At 37.1% G+C, this 23,719-nt stretch overlaps 2 protein-coding genes across 2 annotated transcripts; one reads left to right on the top strand and one right to left on the bottom strand.

Moving 5' to 3' along the window:
* On the top strand, positions 12,326-15,563 carry LOC104709584 (probable choline kinase 3). Its single transcript, XM_019228760.1, has 6 exons — positions 12,326-12,530; positions 12,689-13,042; positions 14,678-14,743; positions 14,802-14,946; positions 15,021-15,169; positions 15,274-15,563. The coding sequence occupies exons 2-6, from the start codon at positions 12,689-12,691 to the stop codon at positions 15,379-15,381; spliced, it is 822 nt and encodes a 273-aa protein (XP_019084305.1). The 5' UTR covers positions 12,326-12,530; the 3' UTR covers positions 15,382-15,563.
* Positions 15,511-17,729, bottom strand: LOC104707267 (dehydrogenase/reductase SDR family member 12). Its single transcript, XM_010423583.2, has 10 exons — positions 17,573-17,729; positions 17,397-17,458; positions 17,062-17,181; positions 16,850-16,949; positions 16,668-16,748; positions 16,529-16,578; positions 16,299-16,449; positions 16,122-16,178; positions 15,922-16,043; positions 15,511-15,830 (listed from the first exon to the last, which is right to left on the bottom strand). Exons 1-10 carry the CDS (start codon positions 17,585-17,587, stop codon positions 15,620-15,622), a joined length of 969 nt encoding a protein of 322 aa, XP_010421885.1. The 5' UTR covers positions 17,588-17,729; the 3' UTR covers positions 15,511-15,619.

Below are 23,719 nucleotides of genomic sequence, written 5' to 3'. Positions count from 1 at the left end.
ATCTTTCAACTGCGAGAGGCTGACCAGTTTTGGGTCTTCCCTGAAGAAGATAAAGTTTCTCATGCCTCTTTCCCACCAGAATGGTGTAGTCTTCTTCTTTTATTTTTAGGATCCCATTCTTGGATTTAAAACTGCATTCCTGCTCTTCCATTGTTCCCATTTTTAGCAAGTTTCAGTCTATATCCCTCTCCCTAAGCTAATATCTTTAGTATGTAATATGTAATTCATTTACTTCAACAAACGCTGCACTTGATGTAACAAAGTTTTTTCGAATAAATTTTACATTTTATTCAAAAAAAAAAAAAAAGTTTCAGTCTATATCAGGAATGTATCTCACATGTGTGAGCAATACTGTTGATCCATCCTCATTTTGGATCCTGACATTATCAATGCCTCTGACCTTTGATGTACTTTTGTTCCCCATCCTCACTGATCCTCCAACATCTTCACTTATCTCTTCAAACCAGTCTCTCTTGTGAGTCATGTGGTAGCTGCATCATGTATCCATGATCCATTCATTCTCCAAATTTACATCTATAGGAATGTAATGCTTCGGACACATATAGCCCTGCACCATCAGCTGAATTTCCTTTCACCATTGCAGCTTCTCCTTTGTTGCCATTTCCCTGATCCTTCTTATTTCCTTGCGACTTGCCTTTGTTCGGACACGCGTTCTTGAAATGTCCTTCTTCTCCACAAGTCCAACATCCTTTTCTACTCTTAGACTTAGATCGGAATCTATTCTTGTTTCCCTTCTCCTTTTGTTCAGGCCTTCCTCTGTTCTCTGTTTTGTCTTTCGCATACAACACTTCAGCTTGACCCTTGATGCTCTTCTTATTTGACCCAAACTCTAGTTCCTTCATGTACTCTTTGTCTTTGAGCAGTTGCTCTTCAGTAGCAGTCTGCATCTTTAGGTGAACTCCAAGTGGAGTGTCTTGCTTCTTCGCTTCTTCCATTTTGTACTGTTCCATAACTTTTTCCAGATAACCTTCTTGGGAGAGCTTCAGTGTTCCTATTTCTCGGTCCCTTATGATCTCCATGCCGAGTATCTTCTTCGCAGCTCCCAAGTCTTTCATTTTAAATCTTTCACTGAGTTTCTGTTTCAAACTTGAAATCACACTCATGTCTTTTGCTGCCACCAACATGTCATCAACATAGATGAGCAAGTAAACTTTAGAACCATCCTCAAGATTCTTGATGTAAGCACAATTATCTCTAGCACTCTTCTCAAAACCAATCTCAGTCATAAAATTGTCGAATTTCTGATTCCATTTTTTTGGTGCCTGTTTCAGGCTGTATAGTGAATTGTTTAGTAGACACACTTGTCCTGGCTGGAACTGACTCTCAAAACCCTCAGGGATCTCCATATATATCTTTTCTTCTAACTCTCCATGGAGAAATGCATTCTTGACGTCTAACTGCTCCAACTCATCATCCTCTTCTACGACGATGGCTAACAAGATCCTTATGGACACATGTTTCACCACTGGTGCGAAAACATCAGTGTAATCTACACCTTCTTTTTGTGCATACCCTTTAGCAACAAGTTTGGCCTTGAATCTCGGCTTTTCAACTTCAGGAATCCCAGGCTTATGCGTGAAAATCCACTTGTATCCGATAATTCTTAGTTCTTTAGGCGGTATGATGCAGTCCATTTGTGATTCTTTAATAAAGAATCCATTTTTTCAATCATTCCTCATCTCCTTAATTCCCAATCAGCATCTCTTAGTGTTGCTTGATAGGTTGCAGGTTCTGTAGTGTCTCCATCGACTGTGATGACCAGAGCCTCTCCATCAAATTCGTCTTCATCATCGGTTTCTTCACCAAATTAGCCTTCCACAGCCCATCGGTTTCTTCACCAAAAGTGACGCCCCACTGTCACTTTTCAATGGGCTTCATGTCCACTCCGAGCCCATGGATTCCCTTTGCTTAATGGGCATCACATCCTCTCAGTAGGTCTGTGAGTCCATCTATATCCGACGGTCTGTTTGCTACATCCGGAAGGCTTTAAGACTTGTTTACCGTCCTTACAAATCACCACATGATCTTTTCATGTGTTTTATTCTCACTTGCACAATTCCGACAATAACTTCCCGGAAGGTCAACTAACCTGAAATTAAACTACTTCAACTCAAGCACGCTTAATTCTAGAATTCTCTCGAAACTCTTGACTGAAGATAATTACACTTTGATGACATAAATGATCTAATCAATTCTTTTAAACCTCTTTACTAACCTAGATGTCACAATTTAGCTGCATAGCCCACGAATAATTAACCTAGTAACTCTCAAAGATGGGTTGGGGACTAAAATAAGAAAAGTATCTTCTTTCGGATAACAGTCTCTCTTTCTAAAGTGATTGGCTAACTTATGTTTTTTTGGAAATACGTAAAGCAATTTTTTCATTTGCCAAAAATAATAATAATAATAAGTAAAGCAATTTTTCTAGTTCGCCACTACATCAATAACATCTTAAATTGAATGTAATGCAATGTATACACATAAGAGTGTAAATACAGATTCTGGAACAACTCGCTGTGAGGAACAAGTCGTTGTACCAAACAGAGCGTTGTGCCAATCAGGAAGCTGCATCAGATCACAGACGCTTGAGTTGATGACGTGGATGTGTGAGCTGACATGGCAGGACGTGAGTGGATGTGATGATGTGTCGAAAAAGGTTGCTGACTTGGCATTGAAGATAGAGACGAAATTGTACTTGGAGATATGAAGAACATTCTCTATAAAAAATAAGGAAAGGATTAGCTTGAGGAGCAAGCAGTTTCCTTATCCCTTGATACTTGGAGATTCGCCTTCTAGGGTTTCTCAAGTCGTGTATATATATTCTAGGAGTAGGTCACAAGCCAATTTGAGCACTCTAGAATATTGATACAGTTGTAAACTTCGAAGCCACAAAGATAAGGCTTAGAAGGGGTGTTCCCAGTTCTCTGTGACGTTAATCAGGGTGGCGATTAAGTGCGCAGAGAATTATTTTTCTTTCTCTTAGATCTATACTGGTGAGAGTTTAGATAGAAAAGAGAGAGGGTTGGTTTTACTCTCTTAGATCTACACAGGGTGTTGTGATAGATAGAAAAGAGAGAGACTCATATTCATTCTTAGTTGGGATCAATCCTACTGGGTAGAATAGGTTGAGTAAGGGCCGAGACAAAATTGTATCATTGTAAGAGATAAATTTTGTTAATAAGATTGAAGAGAAAAGCGTTGGTTTGGCGCGTTCCAAGTGTAAATCAGTGTGTTGTGTGTCTCTATACCCTAACAATTGGTATTAGAGCAGACGCCTGATAAAAGATTTTTTTATCTTTTCAACATGTGAGATCTTGAGACGAGGTATGGAGAATCCACAACAGCTCATTGATGAGAACAATCCGCTGATGCTTGACGCTGAGCATTATGATGATTTGAAAGCACAAATCAGACAGATAATTCAGAGTTGTGATATGGAAGCCTGGTTCGGTGTTGAAGATGGATGGTCACTTCCAACACTTACGAACATGAGAGGAGAAACTGTAATAAAGCCCTGTAAGCTGTGGACGGCTGAGGAGAAGTTAAAGGGAAAACAGAACACTGAAGCGCTATCTGCTATTTTCAGCTGCTTGCCGATGGATCTGTTCGCGATGGTGCAAGAGTGTATGTCAGTGAAAGAAGCTTGGGATCGTTTGGAAGCCTTCTTTGAGGAAACCAGAAGGGTGAAGAAGGAAAAATCTGATGTATCACCATCCTGTCATTTCAACAGTCAACTAAGCTCCCCTTGTCAGGAAGTTGTAGTGTTGAAGAAGGTACACAAGGATAAGAGACAGATGAACTGCAGATGAGAAAGAATGATCAGAAGGCTGAGGAATCATTCACTCTGAAGACTGTAGAAACTCAGACGTCTGTTCAAGGTAATAAGGAAGTATTGATCAAGAAGCAGTTCAGAAGGCTGAAGGGTGTACAACGCCATCATCAATCTTCATCATCTGAATCTGATGGAGAAAAAGAATCTCAGAGTTCTTAATATCAAGGTTCTGGACACTTCAAATCATGATGTTCTACACTTAAAAGAAGAAGCGTCTTGATGTGTTACAACCGTCAAGGTTGTGGTCATACAAAATCTTGTCTGACATGGAGTGATATTGATTTTCCCAAAGAAGATGATAAGAATCAGAAGTCTGTTTTGAAGTCTAATGATGAAGTGGCTTGCTTATCTGTTGAGAAACAAGTCATCGCTCTGTCTAAGGATCTGATTCTGCAAAAGAAGGAGAATTATGATCTGATGTCTGAGAAGGAAGAACTGCTTTGTAGAGTCTTCATGCTTGAGAAATTGTTGTCTGAAGAGAAAGTCATTTCATCTCTGTTGAGACAACGTCTTGAGGATCAGCTAAAGAATAACAAGAGGCTGAGTAAAGGAAGAAAGGATCTGGACAAGCGGCTGATCACTCACAAAGGTACTATGATTTCAAACTGTGATATGAGCAACCATATAGGAAACTCAAGTGGTGACATGAGTGTAGTGAACGGGTCTGTATATGGTCAGAAGGCTGCAAAACAAATGTGATTCTGTCAAACGAGTGTCTGAGTTCAACCTGTAGAAGACTAAACAGATGACTGTTGTGAACTTGCTGAGAGGGAAACTGCGTCATTGTTGGTATTGTGGTGTGATTGATCATATTAAGGTTGATTGCTACAGATTTAAGAATCGCGTAAGTCAACTCATACGCCAGAAGAAATTCCACAAGGTTGGAAGAAGAGGCAATCAAGTCTTCTTTAAGAATAATGATATGTTAATTGTGTTAGAAGTTGGGGCAAAACTGTGGAGTGTCGAAGATCTGAACAAAAGAACATGTTGTTGTTACTATGCAAGTCAGAGCCTCCACAAAGCTGTCTGTTTCAAGTGTCTGGATTGTACTATATCACTCACGCATCTGAAGGAGTGTCACAAAGATGTTCGAAGATACAAGCGAGCAAACATCAAGAAGTGTGACATGAACTGTTGTGTTGCGCACATTGTTGATGATGAACAAACTGTTGTGTTGAAGCATTGGTTCTTTGATAGTGGTTGTTTAAGGCACATGACTGGGAATCAAGGAAGGCTACACACCTTTGAAAAAGGCTCAAAGTTACTTTTGGGGATGAAGCTGAAGGTAAAATCAGAGGGAAAGGTGCATCTCGTGTTGTGTGATGAGGATGTTACTTTCACCAAGAAAGGATGTCTGGCGGTTGATGAGCACGACAATATTCGAGTCGAAGGTGAGCGCTCTGATAATGGTTGTTATATATGGAACTTGTCCACACTGCAAGCAAAAGATTTCAATCAACAGTGTTCTATGATGCCTAGAGACATGATCTCATAAGGAGTGCATTAACTAGTTGTTGTTAAGTGTAAGGTGCAACAGTCAAGAAACTATGAGAATCACATCCATCACGAAGCTGCTGGAAGGATTCAGGAGGGCAGATTTGTTGTGTCTGCTGCTACTACACATAGTTGTTTGCATGCAGTTAATGGTGTGACAAGTCAGAGCTTTGGCTGATAAAATTATGCTTAACGAACTCAATTGTATGTGGGTCTTCAAGAACATAAAAGACAAATGTGGACAAGTTGTGGAGAACAAGGCATGAATGGTCGTACAAAGCTCTAAGGAGAGTTTGCTAGACGCAGCACATTCACTTCAACACAAGGTGATCAGAAACCTGATAAGGGATTGTCTGTGCGCATAACTTCATGTTGTATCAGATGGATGTTAGCAGGATTGCTAGGAATGACTTCTTCAGAAGACTGTTTACTAGAAACTGTAAGGTTTTGAGGTATTCATATACCAATGCGAGTATGCAAAAGGTTTGATCAGTGCATGTGAGTAACAAAGAAGTGAAGATGAAGCCACACCTATGAGAGTTGGAAATGTTCTATCTTAGAAGATGATTCAAGAGATTGTGTAAATTGTAACTGGTACGGTGGGCTGATCAGTCGTCTGAAGATGTGTTGTATCAGCAAACCAGACATCTGTTATGTACGTGAAAGCTGAAAAGATTGTCAAGTATTTCAAAAGAACATGCAACATAGGGTTGATATTGACGAAGGGAGCGAGCAGAAACTTGAAGTGATACCGCTTTCTGAATCACCGTGAAGGATCTGGTGGCTATTGCCTTCTGGGAACAAAGCTGTTTTCTGCTATGCTCATAAACTTGTTAAGGTACCTTGTTCAATTGTTGAATCTGAGGTTAATGCCTTGGGAACCTGTTTCAATCACCTGATGAGGATCAAACAATTGAGAACAGTGTACGATACATTCTTAGACTATGCTTCAATTTTGTGTGATAATTGTTTGTTTGCTAATATTGTTGTAGATCATGTATCATATACTAAAATTAAATTACAGGATCCCGAATATCAGTTTATTCATAGAGTAGTTGTGGAAAAACTGATAGTAATAGAACATTAGAGCACTGATTTGCAAATTGCTGATTTGTTTACAAAACCATTGGACTTAGATCAACACATGATTACGAAAAAAGTCATTGGTGTTTGTGAGATCTAATATGTTCTGTAAGTTGTGTTGATCAGATACAGGGACATGCATCAGAACAGGCCAGAATTCCTAGAATGTATAAAAGATCAACACTCTGTCCAAACAAAGAGTCAGTGGAAAACAGTTGCTTGTCATGCCAATTCATATTGGGGATCTCGTAAAACGTTGTCGTGAAGCAGGAGGTCAAAGAGCTGAGGAGTAGCATTATTATGTATTCCATTCTGAAAGAAGTACCAGTTGTTTGTAATTAAAAATAAACAGAGTAATATGGTTGGTACGTCTCCAATAGAGCTCTGAAGAATAATAACAAGGGAATGCACAAATATCCGCGGTTGAGAAGTCAAGTGATATCGCTGATCGAAATCAAGAGATTCAGTAGAAGATCGTTCATATCATCAAACTGTGAAGATCATTCATGTCTGTTGGATCTAAGTTCTAAGGTAGTGTATNAAAAAAAAAAAAAAAAAAAAAAATGACTTGATACACCCTGTCAATGCAATCTCCAAAGAAAAATTCCAGCTGCCTATTTCACGTTGATGGTGAACCATGAGAATCAAAGGCATGCCAGAGCAAAAGACTAGCCACTGATCATAGATCTGTTCTTTGAAGATTCACAACAGGTTGTGGTAGTTTCTGGTGAAGTCCTGAACAAGTGGTTGGCACACATCACAAAACATATCTCAAGGTATGAAAGCCTCTTACTTTAAGAAGTAAAAATTAATATAAAAGTGCTTTTGATGGTCTTGCTTTTTTGGTTCCCTCACTTCCTGTGATTAACTATGTTTGGATGTCTGAGGTTGTATATAAAAGGCTGAAAAGAAAAAATGTGTTGTAAAATCAATGTTTTGTAGTTAAATTCATATGATTGATTGCTGAAACACGAGGCTGGTTGTAAATATTGTTGATGATAAATGTTTGTATGTTTTCAACAAGTGTGCACTGATGTGTGTGTTAAGTGTTTCAGGTTTAAGCTTATTTGTTTCAGCTCATAGGACTGATCATGACTCTCTAAGAGGTAAACTCCAGAGAGTAGCAATGGATCAAGGGTCTGACATATGGATTGATCATGGAAGTAGGATCAGAGAGCTGCGTGTTCATCTAATTATGTGGGTTGTGAAAGTGCTTTAGAGGATTGCTGCTGAGTTGTCATGTGTCTGAAGGCGAATCGAATGACTGATATTGGGTCTCAATCGATAAATGAGTATAATGTTGGTTCTATGATGCAAAGGAATAAAGCTACCTCTTCCAGAGGCTGATGAGAGTTCCTAGACAGAAGACTGTGCTCGTAAGGTGTTATGTGACTATCATGTCTGTACAACAAGTGGGTGTTCATTTGAGTTCATCTTTGATCCAAGTATTTGATGCAAGGGACTGTTACCGGAAGTTGGACTGTGCTACAAAGCCAGTATCTATGGTCTACCAACTGTTTGGCGTATATATTGTAGTCTCTATCGATGGTAAAATGCTCAACAAGTTTAACCACATGTCACTATCTCCAAAGCAAGGGTCTGTTTTGTCTTCTACAAGTGAATCTAGAGAAGATATCATCTTACGGTAAAAGAAGATTATGCAGAAGTGTGTGGATGCTTCAGTTTCTTGAAGCCTAGCGGAAGATGACATTAGACCATCTCATTCCTGATAATTAGACAGGGGCAGCAAATTGTTATGAGATCCTTGGTTCAAGTGTCTACAGGGACAACGAAGATGTGATGCTCTGGTCATCATCATGCATGCATGTTTGGACAATGTTGTGTTAACAAACGGACGATTGTGTTTGCTCTTAATGATGCAGCATGCAACTGTTGAGTTTCTTAGGAATGTGTTTGCGTTGAAGACTTGCTTCAGCAAAGGTGTATGATATTCTTGGACTAATCTGTCAAGTTCCAAGGGGTTTGATCAAGACAGTGAATGCTCTTTTCAAAGAACTATGGATTTGGAGTCTCACATGTACAATCAACTCTCTGTTTGATTGTGTGGAATAAATGTCTAGGCTGGTATTAGACATGTGAGAATGATGATAGTTGAGTTAACAGATGATCATGTGTTTGAGTTCCCTACAGATGAAGAATTAGAGAAGTGATATGTGCTTAGCTCATCTGATTAGGTAAGGGGAGCAAGACTCTGTGTAGAATCGTTCAAAGAAACTGGTTTAGATGCAAGAATGAAGGTTATCTACAGTGAAGCAGAGATTTGAAAGTGTAGAACATGATACACAAGGGGCTGTTTTTTCCTACAAAGCTTATGTATGGTCACATTCACATTGTGATTCGATCAAAGAGCTACTTGCTGTTCGAATTCTCGACTATCAGCGTCCTATTGCCTAACATCCAGTTGTGGTTGCAAGGAGAGTCAAAATGCCTACAAACATGAAGCTGTTTCAATAGGCGACGAGACTGATCATCAAAGTGATTAAGGATGTGAAGCACTGTTAGCAGGTAAGTAATTCCCATAACTCAGTATACTCTTGTGATACATATGTCTGTTTTTGACTTAGTTGATCACTCAAGCTGGGGGAGAATGATTCTGGTTCTGGTTTTTGATATAATTCTAATCAATGGCTAATGATAAGGAGTTCTGTACTTATGGGGGGAGAATGCTTGTAGCTACTTGGTTTAGGGGGAGAATCATTGTTTATGGGGGAGACTTAATTGATTAATTGGTTGATCATAGGTTGATGGTGGTTATTGATCTTAGGTTGTTAATGATTGAGAATATGCCAATTGATTAAGTATGATTAGAGAGCTACTCAGAGCATGGTTTTCGCTGCAGCCCGTTGGGGTTTCTGATTATTAGGTTCTTAATCATAGTTCTGTTTGAACAAGCTGTTGATTTATTTTGCTAGATAATGATTGTTGTTTTGTCTAGTTGTTGATTGTTCTATTTTTGGCTTGTGTTTGTTGGAGTGTCTTTTCAGGATGAACCAGAGAGATGCTTGAGTATCAAACTCAGTCAAAAAGGGGGAGATTGTAAATGCAGATTCTAGAACAACTCGTTGTGAGGAACAAGTCGTTGTACCGAACAGAGCGTTGTGCCAATCAGGAAGCTACATCAGATCACTGACGCCTGAGTTGCTGACGTGGATGTGTGAGCTGACGTGGTAGGACGTGAGTGGATGTGATGATGTGTCGAAAAAGGTTGTTGAATTGTTATTGAAGATAGAGACGAAATTGTACTTGGAGATATGAAGAATATTCCCTACAAAAAATAAGGAAAGGATAAGGTTGAGGAGCAAGCAGTTTTCTTATCCCTTGATACTTAGAGATTCACCTTCTAGGGTTTCTCAAGTCGTGAATATATATTATAGAAGTAGGCCACGAGCCAATTTGAGCACTCTAGAATATTGATACAGTTGTAAACTTCGAAGCGACAAAGATAAGGCTTAGAAGGGGTGTTCCCAGTTCTCTGTGACGTTAATCAGGGTGGTGATTAAGTGCGCAGAGAATTGTTTTTTTTCTCTCTTAGATCTATTCATTCTTAGTCGAGATCGATCCTATTGGGTAGAATAAGTTGAGTAAGGGCCGAGACAAAATTGTATCATTGTAAGAGATAAATTTTGTTAATAAAATTGAAGAGAAAATCATTGGCTTGACGTGTTCCAAGTATAAATCAGTGTATTGTGTGTCTCTATACCCTAACAAACAGAAGATTAAAAAGATCAAAAAGATCGAAGTTATTAATTGTTTGTTCACAAACACAAAAGATTGAAGATATTTTCGATTAGTTACAAAATACTTTTGGAAATTTTTTGAAACCTCATTTCGTCTTCACTCAAATTATGTTAATAAACTGAAAGTATCATTCTAGGCCTTTAGTCTCGGCGTCCTTAACTTTACCTCCAAACCTAGAAATAAAAAAGAGGTGCATAGTTTCTATACAAATCCTGATTAAGACAGATTATTTCATTCCTAACCGAGGCCATCCTACTATAAAACTTTAGTCTACATCCCAATTCCCAAGATAGCCATTTGAAAAATAAAATAAAAAGTATGTAATCTCACCTTTAAATGTTTGACGGAATATATTCTGTATATATTTATGGACGAGAATGACAAGACAAGGTAATGTAAAAGGTTATGGACGAGAATAAATGGTTGAAGGAGAAGTGGAGGATCAAATTTTGTTGAACAAAAGGCAAAAATATTTCGAATTGTTTAAAGAAGAGAGATAAGACTCATTAAGAGGGGGAATCTTGGCTCTCAACCAGACGTTACTTCTTAATTTCAACTCCATTTCTTCAACTTTTCTGAATTGATTCTCACATCACGTGGAGTCACAAGTGAAAAAAAAAAAAAATCATATTAAACAAAAATGAGTACTTAACTTACAAAAGATCGTTTTACTGACCATTGCTCTTTAACTACAATTTCAAAGCTCAAAGCATCATTTTTTTTCCCATTTCAACAAATCATCAAGTTTGAAATTTTAGTAATATATGTTTCGTTTCTCGTATTATATATTCGACACCACGTTTTTCTACATGATATATATATCAAAAATATATATTAAAAAATAGAGCTAAATTATATAATAGGAAAAACTCTCAACGTTATCTTGTTCAAAGAGTGGGTGTGGTACATTAAAACGTGTCGTATTCTCATTTGCTTAGTAAGCAAGTGGAAGACAAATTGAGTTCTGCAATATAACCGCTCTATGGAGTAAGTAACGAAAGCTTATCTGTCTGAAAATTAGCAGCAGATGGTCCGATTCAGTTGACTAACGCCTACGTTACCCATGTAGTCATTACCTACTTTGTCTTACTCACTCAGGACTCACCGTGCACAATTTCACATTATGTATAGACATACTCGAACCAAGAATTCTGTGTAGGAGTTCAAACCAAAAGAAACAAGCAAAACTGATTAGAGTAGTTAAACTGTTAAAGAATAGTATAAATGAATAAATGATTTATGATGATATTGGTGAAAATATCATGGACGCAAAGCGATCTCTATTTAATATATGTCTGTTTATGAATCTCTTTTTTACAAGTTCTTAAAGTCTTCAAAATGCTTTTAAAGTACTCTTTGGAAGCGTCATTGTCTAATCATGGTAAGATGATATATTACAAGATTTTATTTCGGCCCCAAATAGTGTCTATAATGTAAATGCCATTATTAACTATGCTGATTGGTACCTTCTGCGGACAAATTTCAGACCGATGTGTTGTGGTCTTATCATCTTCTCACTATGTATCCTTTTCAATTTAAAAAATGTGGAGTATGGAAAATTTTCTACTTTGTTCCCACTTTCATGCAAACACACTTAACTGATAGGGAATTTTGGTACCGTTGGTGTTATCAAAATGTTATCAAAATTTTCTACTTTGTTCCCACTTTCATGTAATCTTGTCTAAACAAAATGTTCGAACGAATGACACCAAAAATTTAATAGACTTTTGTTGTTGTCGATCTAAATGTTTTACAAACATGCTCTTGTTGAGAGTCAACTTTTTTTATAATAGAATTTATTTGGTGTTTTAACACAACGCAAAACGGGTTTCACGTAACATGAAATTTGTATGTTTTAAGTTTTTTTTAAAAAACTAATATATAATATACATATTAATTCTATATTCAGAATCAAGTACTACCACTTCAAACTTATATTTCCTCTTTTACCAAAACAAACAATAGTTTCTGTTTGTCACAACAAAAATCCAGAATCCAATTACTTGTTATATCTCTTGTCTGATAGATTTTTCATGAGTTTATTTTAATATTCACAATTCTACAAAATAATACCATTTTTGTTTCTTTATTTTGTATTTGTCATGATCCTCTCAAATCAAACCCACCAAGACAATGAAATAGATCTTTTCTTCCCTTTCTTGTGTAAAGACAAAAGTCCATAAATACTCTCTTTCAACACCTCTCTCATTCACCATGCAATCTGTCTTTCCTTCTAACCAAGACTTCTCTCCAACAATAACCAAAAATACATAGATTTTTTCTTTCTCCGATTTCAAGATTCCCCAACTCCTTTTTTCCAAGATCATCTGCAACACCCTTGGTAAGCTAGCCTCTTCTTCTTCTTGCTTAGTTTGATCATTCAGTGAACCTAAGACTTCTTGATCTATCAATATCAAAAACTAAGTACTTCTATGTCAAGAAACAGAGTAGTTCTATTGCAAGAAACAGAGAATTTAAATTGTTTTTTTTTTCTTCTAGATGGCGATAGGAATCTTTGGATTGATCCCAAGCTCATCACCAGACGAGCTAAGGAAGATTCTTGACAAGCTTTCCACAAAATGGGGAGATGTGGTTGAGGATTTCGAGAGTCTTGAAGTGAAGCCGATGAAAGGAGCGATGACTAACGAAGTTTTCATGGTGAGTTGGCCGAGAAAAGAAACAAAATTTGGAAGTAGGAAGCTCCTTGTTCGTATCTATGGCGAAGGTGTTGATGTTTTCTTTAACAGAGACGATGAGATTCGAACCTTTGAGTTTGTAGCTCGTCAGGGCCATGGACCTACGCTCCTTGGACGCTTCCCCGGCGGTAGAGTCGAAGAGTTTATTCATGCCCGGGTAATTTATTTATTCTTTCATTTTTATTTTATTTATCAAGATTCTACAAAAAGAAAAAAAAATTACTACTTTGACCAGTTCTGTACATTAGTTTTTGGCTGTGGATTTTTAAGTTTTCTCACCATTTTGGTTTATGAAGAGACCGGATTGAAACCAAATACCAGTTGGCTTTTGGTTTAATATTTCGATATAAATTCGGTTTTATATAGAAAAGAATTGAGTGATTTTCATGTTTGATTTTTCTTACGGTGCGGTTCATTTTGGTTTATTGGATTATGAAAAAAATGAAACCGAATAAGTATACATATCTTTCGTTCATTTTTCGAATTTGGTTTGGTCAGATTCAGGTTAAGTTAGATTGAGCAAACCTTACCACTAAAATAATTGGTTTACCATTTACAGGAAAAGTTTGGCGTATTTTTAAAGAACTGAGGTTTAATCTGGTTATTTTTCTTCATGTTTGCTCTGTTCGATATGTAGAATTAGTGAAACCAAATTGGTTTATGTTTTAATTGGTTTAGTTTCGGATTCTTTTTCTGGCACAATTCTGGTCCAGCGCAAACCTTATCTTCATCTAATTGGTTTACATTTTCATGTGAGTGTTAAACCGGGAAAAAAACCGAAGTGTTTTGGGTTTAGTTGTGTCACATTATCACACTAGATTATGACCGTAGTATACCGCGGGACAAGTTTTTTTTTATTTTTTTTAATTTCTATTTTAATACTAATTTTGTTAATATACTCTTTTGTTAATTTAGTGATTTAATATATAATTTGTGGTATACTGCATAACAAAATTTTTTAATACAATCTTAATTAAATCAGTTTGATTCGAAATATTTTATATTGGTATTGTTAAAATAGTAAAATAAGGATTTAACATGTATTGAAGTATCATATTAATGATACTTTATTTTTTAGTATTATCAATTCAATTATTTAATATCATATAACCCGTTATGTAATATAACTCGTTTGTGTTATTTTGAAAATTTAATATGTTTAAATATTCATAATTTTAAACTTTTTATTAAGTTTAGATATATCAGTTATAAGTTATAAACTTTTTAACATTCTATAATTTACTATAGACGTTAAATTTACGATACATGTATGTTGAACACACACTTTTTATATTAATTGAGTAATATATGTTCGTTTAAAAAAATTCAGCTCACAATATATACAGGAAAAATATACATTTTTATCAACTTTATGTATTATATGATGATTCACTACATTTAAATTTTAAAATAAAAAAATGATAGGAGAATGATTTTTTTAATATAGAATAAATCTTCTAAATATCTATATTAATTATAAATTATTATATATATGGATATTTAAAATATTTTAAAAATTGTTTGGTTATAAAGATAGTAGAGAGAATTAACTAAACTTGTTTGAATATGAATATAAACATTAAATGTCATTAAATATAAAAACTTTCCAAAACCGATTTTTGAGCAAAAACTGCTGCAAAAAATACTAGTATAGATATAGGAATTAGAATTTTTTTTTTGTCCCTTTTCGAAATGTGCTTGAATTAGATTCATCAGCAAATTCTTGTGTTGGCCTCTTTCCATTAAAAGATTGACACAGTATTAATTCTTGCATCTTGTAACTTTGGATCAGACACTATCAGCAACCGATCTACGTGATCCGAACATATCAGGTCTGGTTGCACTAAGTCGAGGTAAAACAATATCATCACACACATTGATGAACATGAGACTTCTCATTTCTCTGTCTATTATAGTTTATGAGACTTTTGGATTTTGTACAGGATTATGAGTATGCAAGTTATAACCCAATTGCTTACGACATAGCAAATCACTTCTGTGAGATGGTGGCAAAATACCATTCTGACACTCCTCATATCTTGGACTACACTCTATATCCAGGTACAGTAGTTAACTAAATAATAGTTTACCATTGAGAGAAGTAGGGTTTAAAATTCATGGTTTGGGAATTGCAGGTGAAGAAGAAAGGAGGAGATATATCTGCAACTACCTCACCTATTCAGGTGAAGAGCCAAGAGAAGAAGACATAGAACAACTCTTGGATGAGACTGAGAAGTATACACTGGCAAGCCATCTCTTCTGGGGGTTATGGGGAATCATATCTGTAAGCTCTCATTCTCTCTCTTTCATAGTTTAGATGAATACAACAACAGAAACTTATGATTGTGTGCTAAGCTTATGATTGTGTGCTAATGTAATTGTGTGCAGGGCTATGTGAACAAGATTGAGTTTGATTATGTCGAGTATTCAAGGCAGAGATTCAAACAGTATTGGCTACGAAAGCCCCAGCTTTTATCTTTCTACCCATCATCATAAGTAATAACTCTCTGTTTACTTTAGTGCTTACTCTTTGCGAATAACGCTATACAAAACCAGTGATGGATCCATAATATAGCTATGCCAAAGCTAGATAACTGTATGTTGTTCTTGTTTTCTGATACTATGTAACGAATGAGTGAACGTTATAAATACTCAGCACAATAATAATTCCAAGGCTACATTTACATGCAATCGCAATTTATTTTGGAGAAAAAACCATGTTGAGGATGGTGATCTAAGAATCAAGAGCTGCCATGGAATGCACGGTTTCAATGACTGAATCTATAAGGTCATGAGACTTGCTTGTACCTGCAAGCTTTAGATGTTTTGGTGCTTCAGCTCTATCGAAATAGAATGCACCAGAGACAAGCTTCTCTTTTGGCTGCAGTGCTAACCAAACAATTGTGTCTGCTCCTTGTTCGCTTGTCCTAAGCTTACCCGCGAACCTGATTCACACAAGTTTAAAACATTCTTTAGTACAAAAAAAGATGTTTGCTCTAAGCATAAAAGATGTTTTCTTTAGCAGAGTTATCTTACGATTCACTGAAACTTGGCAAACTCTTGGCAACACCAGGTGTCTCAGCCCATCCAGGGTGCATTGAGTAGAAACCTATGCCTTTGTTCTTATACTTGTCAGCCCATTTTTCTGTTAGAGCCACCTAATCATTTTGATACAAACGAAATCAGAAAACAGAAAAAAGTAGAGACTTGGACTAGTAGATTCTGTGTTTACAGACCTGGATTCTTTTGTTCCGTGCGTATTGTTCTACTCCATCAAATTTTTCACCACTAAACTGCAGAAACATTATATGTAGATCTGATATATAAGTGGTGCAAACAGTTTTGAAAAGGAAGCAAAATTGAACATAATCAACAGTTGAAGATGATATATACTGTCCTGCAGATTGAGTTACCTGGAGATCTGTTGTAAGGGGCGAAGTGTACATTCCACCAGAGGAAACTGTGATGACTTTGGCGTCTGGTGTTGCTTTCTCCAACAGTGGAAGCATCAACTCTGTCACTGTGTATGTCCCAAGTACATTCACCGCGAAACTTAACTCAAATCTGGCATAACAGATGAGCATAGGTATTAAATAAAGATTAAATGATATTGAAATGCTCAACAAAGATAACTGAGACCAACCCTTCAGGTGTAGTAGTACGTTTGTTCTCAAGCAAACCAGCATTATTCACCTAAAAAATTGACAATCAGATTCAAAAATGTTCTAGACTGTAGAGTTTTAGTAAAATGTTTTTCTAGGAAGTAGGAAACGAAAACATACCAGCACATGAACCGGAACATCCTTGGAAGCGAAACTCGAAGCAAAGGACTTTATTTCTTTAATGGAAGACAAATCACACACCTACGAAAAAAGCTCAAAGTGTGAATCTGATATCTATTATGCATATAAAAAAAAAATTATAGAACTTGCAAAAATGAATTTTAAAGAAGATGATAACATACTTCAAGGTACACATTTTGGTTTCCTGTTGAGTTTTGAATCTTAGAAAGAGCCTCTTGTCCTCTTTCCTTGTTCCGGCACACCATGTAAACAGTTGCTCCACTGGAAAAAAGTAAGCGGGCAGTATAAATTTTGGCAACACTCTTCCCACAAGACTATTCGACACAAGTCTATACAATTTGGTTCCCTCAATTACGTAACAAAGAAACCTTACCGTGAAGCAAGACCCTCTGCAGCAGCAAAACCAATACCAGAATTAGCTCCAGTAACCACACAATTCTTTCCTTCAATTTGTATCTGCATATCTTCAGGTTTGAACTTCTTCGAATGCTCTCTACCAAAAAAAAATCACAGCAAGTACATCAATCACTTCTTCATAACAGAGTTCCTCAAGGTACTAATTCCATTGTTGAAAAGCAAATGTTGAATCTTTCCACACATTCTAATACCTTCACAATATTAATCCACACAATCATATACAATCCATAAAAATCAAAACTTTTAATCTCCACAGGATTGAAAAATGTAGAAACAACAACAACGACTTACAAGAAACCATTCTTGGTGAAGTTCATATAGCCAAAAACCCCAAAAGCGGTTGATCTCCATGTCTACAGATCAAAATCAGACAAAAGTTGTCATTTTAAATCCGACACTGGCTAGACAGAAACAAACAAGCTATAGGGAAATGAGTGGTTCCGAGGACAAGTTAAAAAGGGACGTACCTTTAAGAGAAACATTTCCGTGAGTTGGAAGATATTGATTCGATTCGAGTTCCTGTGTTGATGGAGAAGAGATGTGTTAGATTTAGCCAATGGTGCAGGAGAGTTATGTCAATTTCGTCGATTGGAAAATAGTGAGAGAGAGAGAGGTTCTGGTAGGGGTTGTGCCACGTAGAAGAGAGCCTCACCGTGACAAGAACTATTGATGACGTAGCACATTTTTTCAGGATATTTTTTTGAAACAATTACTTAGATGTACTCCAAAAAATAGTTTATTTATCATATATAACAATTTTCTAAAATTTGCTCAAATATTTAATGTTCTAATATAATTATAATTTATTTTCTGAACTTTTTTTTAATTTTGATTAAAAAATAATAAAAATATACATCAGCAAATTAAAATACACATCATTTTTCATAATCCACGTCACAATCCAAAAAAAAAACTTAACGGCTGAGTTATCGTATTTACAGGAAAACGAAAAGTCTCATCGATTCATATGACGGCTGAGTTATGATGTTTTGTGGCTGAGTTATCACAAGAAATAATCTGAAAACAAACAATTGATTTATATTACTTGACGATTGAGTTATAATATTTACGGGAAAACAAAAGATCTTGTCGATTCATATGACGGCTGATATATCATAGTTTTTAGGTATTTTTAGCTACGATATAAGTCTTATTTATAGAGTCTTTTTGGTATTTTTAGAGTCTTTTGAGTCTTTATATAATTTAGCATGGATGAGAGCATAATGAAGCTAAATAGGAGGATTTGGAGTATAATCAAGCATTGAGGCTGAAGCTGCGAAGTTGGGAGACCAGTTCAAGAGTAAGCATCGGTCGATGCTTCATATGTGTTGATCGATGCAGAGCCACAAGACAAATCGGAAGTTTTCCCACAAGTTTTGAAAATTTACAAAACTGCCCCAAAATTTTTCATATTTGCATCATTAGTCTCTGTACGTGTTTTGGAAATATAAATAGAATTTCTAGGTCATTGTTTAGACCTAAGCTTTATTTTTCCTGCAACTTGAGAAAATCCTGAGAGATTTTAGAGAGTTTTTGGAGAGAAGAATCAAGACTCCTTCTAGAGAAGATTCATAACTTCTTTTCTACTTCTTTAGAGGGGTTATTAGTTTGAGAATTAAATAAAATTTTAATTACTTTAAAAGTTATGTGAAATATGTTGGTATTCATACAAGATTTTTTAAAACTTTTTTAAAATTTGGTGTTATTAGTTGTAGATTTGTCAAAAATTATCTAAAATCTTCATAAATCTAGTGTTATTGGATTAAAGGTCTTATAAAGTCTTTAAAAGTTTTGTGTTATTCAAGTAAAACAAAAGAATCTTGGATTGTTAATAAATTCAAATATTGTATTATTGGTTTAGAATTTTATATTATTTTCATCATAAAAAAAAATTTTAAAAACTCTCTCATCAAATAGATAGATTTGTGAATCATAGTTCATAATTTTTTTTATTTTATTTTTGTTAAAAATGAAAACGTAGATCTCCTCATCTCTCTGATACTTCTCTCATCAGACTCTAACATATTTTTTATATCAACTATTGAGGAAACGTGTCTACGTTTGCCCCGAGAAGACATGCGTACACCATCACTAATCTCTCTATTTGAGTTTTTATTAACCTTTTTGTTGCGTATTGGGTAGAGTGAAAATTAAATTTCAACTTCATAGCAAAGAGAGATATATTCTTCAGAGGGGCTTAGGGTTTATGATCATAAATTGATTCATGACAGCAATAAGAGATAAGCAAGATTTTTTTTTTTTTTTTTTCACAGAAGCCTTAAATAAATAAGAGAATATTATGCAATATTTTTTTTGAGAAAGATTTTACAAGATTAGGAAAAACAAATCAACAAGATTTTAAAAAACTTTAAAACAATCACCTAGAATCCTTCATTTTATATTTTCCATGATTTTATTTAAAGTTATTAAAATTCTCTTAAAATCCCAAACCAATATTCCCTCCTTAATCTCTTAATGCTATCTATTTTATTCTTTTTTTTTTTATTTTTTTTTTGTCAACAAAAGATCAGTTCAAACGAGCCAATTGGTGGGAAAATCGTTTACAAACAAAACTTGGTGCGGAGATGTACGCGCTTGGCGTGCCAAAGAATCTGCCCTTACATTAGCATTTCTAGATATTAAAGATAAAGAGAAAGAAGAAAATTCCTCCCGATCAGTCTTGATGTCGTCAAGGTACGCCGAGAACGCTGGCCAGTCGGAAGGGGAAGACACCATCTTCACCAAGTCTGAGCAGTCGGTATAGAAAGCCACCTCTCTGAAGTCATGGCCGATCATGCAGCACATCGCCCAAAGGAACGCTTCAACTTCAGTATGTAATGGAGATAGACTTTGCCGGAAATTCTTGGCTCCCAAAAACGGCAATACTGTCTGGACCGAGGTACAACACCATCCAGCACCTGCATACAAATCCCCTGCTTTCCAAGATCCATCGGTGAAGCAGCGGTATCCCGAAAAGACCGAAGGGAGGGAACCAGTAGCCACCCTAGCTGGTATCCCCGAAACTACTGGAATAGTGGTCAGTGGAGCGTCCTCTACCCGAGCCTGCTGCCACGCTGCAGCTTCTCCCTCTGCTACCTTAACAATATCCTCCGGCCGATCGACAATATTGTCAAAAACACGTGCATTCCTTGCTTTCCAAATAAACCACATAAGCCAAGGGAAAGCCGCAACATGAGCCCCAGGATTCTGGTTCCCTAAAAAGTGATCTACATTCGCATAAACGGATTCCGTCGGGAAGGAAATAGGTCCCACCGGTACATGTGCTAGGGCCCAAACCTGGCGAGCCAGAGGACACACAAAAATGGCGTGATTAATGGTCTCCATGTCCGCACCACATCGTACACACCGTAAATCAAAAGCAATACCCCGTCGTCCCAAATTTGCCGAAACTGAAATACAACCAGATAAATCCTGCCACATAAAATGTTGAATCTTGGGTAGGCAACGGGCCCTCCACACACTAGCGAGTAGAGGGGTAATGTCCGGGCCTGAACCAATGGCTGCAAAAGTCCGAACCACATCATGACGTGCAGTGTGATAGCCTGATTTGACTGTATAGAGATGGTGTCCTTAGAGCCAACCCGTTTAATAAGCCCTTTATTTACCAGAGAGCGAGCAGAACATATACTCCTCCATCCATAGGAGGGAGAGTATGACCTAATCGGATCCAAAGGATTCGTATTCCGATAATACCTACTTTTTAAAACCCTGGCAAACAGCGACTCTGGAGCGTCTATCAGACGCCATAACTGCTTGGCCAGTAATGCCGAATTAAAGTCATCCACATTCCTGAAACCCAGACCACCCAACTGTTTGCTTACACATAATTTCTCCCAGGCAAGCCAATGCATGCCCCCTGACTGACCATTAGTACTCCACCAAAAGTTTGCCACCGCACTGGTAAGCTTGGATGTAATTGTTTTTGGTAAACGAAAACACGACATCACAAACGTTGGAACGGCAGTGGCAACAGATTTTATCATCACTTCCCTTCCGCCTTTGGACAGCAAATTTGCCGTCCAACCATTCGTCCGACTCTGAATCCGTTCCCGAACAAAAGAGAAAACCTTTGTCTTTGCCCCACCCAAACTTTCGGGTAAACCTAGATATGACCCCATACCACCCAACGTCGTGATCCCGAGAACACCCCGAAGCTCGGTTTTTGTCTGATCATCAATCTTGTGCCCAAATTGGACAGAAGATTTTGAAAAATTAATTTGTTGACCCGAAACCGACTCATACTGTTTCAGAATATCTAAAACAACCCGACATTGTCCTCTGTCTGCCTTACAGAAGAAAAGACTATCATCGGCAAACAACAAATGCGTAATGGGCGGGCATTTGTTCGCCACTTTTATCCCTGTAATAAGTTTATCCCTCTCTGCTTTCCGTATATTAGCAATTAAAACTTCTGTGCATAAGATAAACAAATAAGGGGAGAGAGGATCCCCTTGGCGCAACCCCCTCTCTGGAACTATCAAACCATTCGGCTGGCCATTAATAAGAACCCGTTACTCTACCGAAGTGATACAAAACATGATCCATGAAACCCATGACTCTGCAAAACCCATCTTCTGGAGCAAAGCTGCCACAAAATCCCACTCAACCCTATCGTATGCCTTACTCATGTCTGTTTTGATGGCCAAAAATTTCCCTTTACAAGACGGGTTTGTGCGCAAGCCATAAAACATCTCTTGAGCAATAAGGATATTATCGGAGATCAGCCGACCTGGAACGAAAGCCGATTGAGTCTCAGATATAAGACCAGGTACAACCCCCTTTAGTCGCTGGCATAAAACCTTAGAAATGATCTTATAGCCAACATTACACAGACTAATCAGACGTAATTCTGCCATTCTAGTCGGCTTGGCCACCTTCGGGATAAGACAAATATGAGTTCGATTTAGACCCTTCTCAAAAACTCCCTCCACCAGAAATCTATTAACCAAATCTACAAGATCCATCTTAACTATACCCCATGTTTTTTGAAAAAATAGAGCTGTCATTCCGTCTGAGCCAAGTGCTTTATTCGGATGCATCATAAATAAGGCAGACTTGACCTCAGCCTCCGTAGCGGGTCTTGTCAGCCGCTCATTATCCTCAGCTGTAATCACCGTTTGGACCTCCCTTAGGACCTCCTCAAAATTAGTCGGGTTTGTTGAAGTAAACAAATCCTCAAAATATGATACCGCCGTATTACAAATATCCACATCCTCAGTTGACCAGGTGTCATCCTTATTAAACAATCCAGTAATCCGATTACGAGCCCGTCTCTGCTTTGTTAAGGCATGAAAATACTTAGAATTTTTATCCCCCAATCGCATCCATTTACTCTGACTTTTTTGATACCAGTAAATCTCTTCATCCCCATACGCCTGACGTAACCGACTCTGTAAATCCGAAATTGTAGCAGGAGGAATTGAATCATCTGCTAGAGCCACCTCCAACTGCCACTTTAAATTTTCAATGGTTTCCCTACCGTATGGGACTTGTGATTTACGCCACTGAGAAATCGCCTTTCGGCAATTCACTATTTTATGGATGAAAGTATCGAAACCTGATCCAAATCCCCGTCCCACCCTGATGCGATCGCATCCATCAGCCCCGCCTTACCAATCCAGCGGCGGTCAAACATAAAACTCCTGTTCCCCCGCGGCCTTTTAGCCCCAATATTAACCACTAGAGGCTTATGATCAGAGGCTATCATTGGTAAGTACTCCGTCACCGTGTCTGGGAACAGATCATGCCAATCCTCATTCCCTAGAGCCCTGTCCAGCCGACAACGAATAGGTTTTTTATCCCGCCAACCCCTCCAAGACAAGCAATCACCAATATAAGGAAAATCCAAAAAACCACAATCCCTAATCATCCCATTAAAAGCGAGAAACGAGGAAGGATGACGTAACTTCCCCCCTCTTTTTTCATGATTTCCTGTCAGCTCATTAAAATCCCCAACTAAAAACCAAGGGCCAGACCGATTAGAGCTTATTCTTAAAATACGTTCCCACACCAGATCCCGATTTTTGGGGACAGGATCTCCATAAACGAAAGTTAAATGAATTATCCGCTCTTTGAAAACCGCTTCAATGTCGATTAACCTGTTAGACTCAAATAAAACCAAAACCTGAAAATCATCCTGATTATAAAACAGAGCCATACCACCACTACAACCAATAGGATCTATTGTTCTTAATTTCTTATACTCAAAATGACCAACAAACTTTTCTAGAATAGGTGATGGTTGTTTAGTTTCCATGAGGAACAAAAAATCCGGTCGATGTTTAGATCATAAATCCCAAAGATTACCAATTGTGGCCTTATTACCTAGGCCTTGACAATTCCAACTCACAATATTCATAAAATAAAAAAGAAAATATAGGAGTTAATAACTCCAAATACATCTCCTCCTGCCCTAGAGGAAATATAAAATTGAAACATCACACCAACCGTTTCCGCAAGGCCCATGATTACAAGGCCTCCTAAATAAATTTTGATATAACCGTAAAAACCATAAAGCGCAGGTATTATATAACCAAAGGGAAAAAACCAAAAAACAGGCCTCACAAAAACCCGGAGACGGCCAAGGCCCAAAA

This window comes from Camelina sativa, chromosome 8 (assembly GCF_000633955.1).
Source record: "Camelina sativa cultivar DH55 chromosome 8, Cs, whole genome shotgun sequence".
In the NCBI taxonomy this organism is placed as follows: domain Eukaryota; kingdom Viridiplantae; phylum Streptophyta; class Magnoliopsida; order Brassicales; family Brassicaceae; genus Camelina; species Camelina sativa.
Note: the sequence above shows the minus strand (reverse complement) of the source record. Positions and strands in the feature narration are given on the sequence as shown.